We start from the raw sequence: 2,134 nt of genomic DNA on the forward strand, positions 1-2,134 counted from the left end.
ATCCTTGATTTTGAAAATCAGAAGGTATATCAATACAAGCCACGCGATTGTTTACAGGCACTTGTACATCCTTACCTCTTTTAATAGGGCGAGCCCTATTCATATTAGCAGTAGGGATAAGAACATAAGGGATGTATTTCACCATTGTGATAAAGAAAAACAAAGATTAGCTGACAGATGAACAGTAAACAAGAATCGAATGATCGATTGAATGAAAAACAATATAGAAGAGTCTGTATAACTTTGATAGCAAAAAGTGTTCTCAAAAGGTTTAACTTATCTATTTATACCCTTCACAAAACTCTAATTTACCTTAATTAAAACGATTTGACCTCAAAGTTACCGTTTGCCCCCAAAGCAAAAAATTACCGTTTGACATTAATTAATCAAAACTAGCCGTTATAACAAAATTCTTACAAAATCTAATTATTACTAAACCAGAAAAACGTTTTATTTTCACACAAAATATTTAAATAAGACGAAAATAAAACAAAATAAAACAAAATAGAGTCTGTCAACACCTGAATCTGGATGACGTCACCCAGACTCAAAAATGATTATTTTTCAGATTCTTCAGCTAACATTTCTGGAGAAGGATTCAACATACCTAGCCTTTCCAAAATAGAGAAATGCCTTTCTTCACTTAAAGGTTTTGTAAAAATATCAGCCAATTGATCATTTGTTCCACAAACTTTAGCACAACCTTTCCTTTTTAAACACAATCCCTGATGAAGTGATGCCTAATCTCAATGTGTTTAGTTCTTGAATGAAACACGGGATTTTCAGCAATAGCACTTTCATTGTCGCACATAATAGGAGTCTTTGTCAAAATCACATCATAATCTGCCAATTGATGTTGCATCCATAACAGTTGAGCACAACAACCACCAGCAGCAACATACTCAGCTTCTGCAGTTAAAGTAGCAACAAAATTTTGCTTTCTACTTGACCAACTAACCAATTTTCCTCCCAATAACTGACAACCACCTGAAGTGCTTTTTCTATCCAACTTACAACCTGCATAATCAGCATTTGTATATCCAATAAGATCAAAACCAGACCCCTTGGGATACCACAGACCCAAATTTAGAGTCCCCTTCAAATACCTGAAAATTCTTTTAACAGCCTTATAATGTGAGTCCTTTGGGTTTGCCTGATATCTTGCACATAAACATGTTGCAAACATGATATCAGGTCTGCTAGCAGTTAGATATAATAAAGATCCAATCATACCCCCTTAAGTCTTTTCACACACAGATTTTTTAGATTCATCTTTGCTCAATTTTTCAGACACACTCATTGGAGTTTTCAAAGTAGAACAGTTTCTAAACCCACACTTTTCAATTAAGTTTAAAACATAAGTGCTTTGGTTTATGAAAATTTCCTCAGGATTTTATTTGACTTGTAAACCCAAAAAGTGATTTAACTTACACAAGGTACTCATGTTGTATTGCTTAGACATTGTATCAGAAAACCATTTACCCAAATGTGGATTTGTAGACCCAAAGATGATATCATCCACATATATTTGAACAAACAAGACATCACCTTTATCTTTTTTAATGAATAAGGTTTTGTCTATTGATCCTCTGACAAACTTCTTTGACAGAAGAAAAGATGTCAAAGTATCATACCAAGCTCTTGGTGCTTGTTTTAAACCATACAATGATTTATCAAGCCTGTAAACATAATCAGGAAACTTTTTACTTACAAAACCTGGAGGTTGTTTGACATACACCTCCTCCTGTAGTTTCGCATTCAAATATGCACTTTTTACATCTATTTGTGATACTTCAAAGTCCATGTGTGATGCATAAGATAAGAAGAGTCTGATTGATTCTATTCTTGCAACAGGAGCAAAAGTCTCATCATAATCAACCCCCTCTTCTTGTCTGTAACCTTGAGCAATAAGCCTAGCTTTATTCCTTACAACAATACCATCTTTATCAACCTTATTCTTGTACACCCATCTAGTTCCAATAGCACTCTTTCCTGCAGGCTTAGGTACCAAAGTCCATACTTCATTTCTTTCAAATTCCATTAATTCTTCAGTCATAGCTTCAACCCAGTCATCATCCTTTAGAGCATCATCAACCTTTTTGGGCTTTATTAGAGATAGAAAACTTGTATATAA

General features: G+C 34.1%; 1 protein-coding gene across 1 annotated transcript; it reads right to left on the minus strand.

Moving 5' to 3' along the window:
• Window positions 1-712: 712 nt before the first annotated feature.
• Window positions 713-1,231, minus strand: LOC139889825 (secreted RxLR effector protein 161-like). The gene has a single exon (XM_071872749.1). It carries the CDS (start codon window positions 1,229-1,231, stop codon window positions 713-715), a length of 519 nt encoding a protein of 172 aa, XP_071728850.1.
• Window positions 1,232-2,134: the final 903 nt, after the last annotated feature.

This window comes from Rutidosis leptorrhynchoides, chromosome 2, assembly GCF_046630445.1.
Source record: "Rutidosis leptorrhynchoides isolate AG116_Rl617_1_P2 chromosome 2, CSIRO_AGI_Rlap_v1, whole genome shotgun sequence".
In the NCBI taxonomy this organism is placed as follows: domain Eukaryota; kingdom Viridiplantae; phylum Streptophyta; class Magnoliopsida; order Asterales; family Asteraceae; genus Rutidosis; species Rutidosis leptorrhynchoides.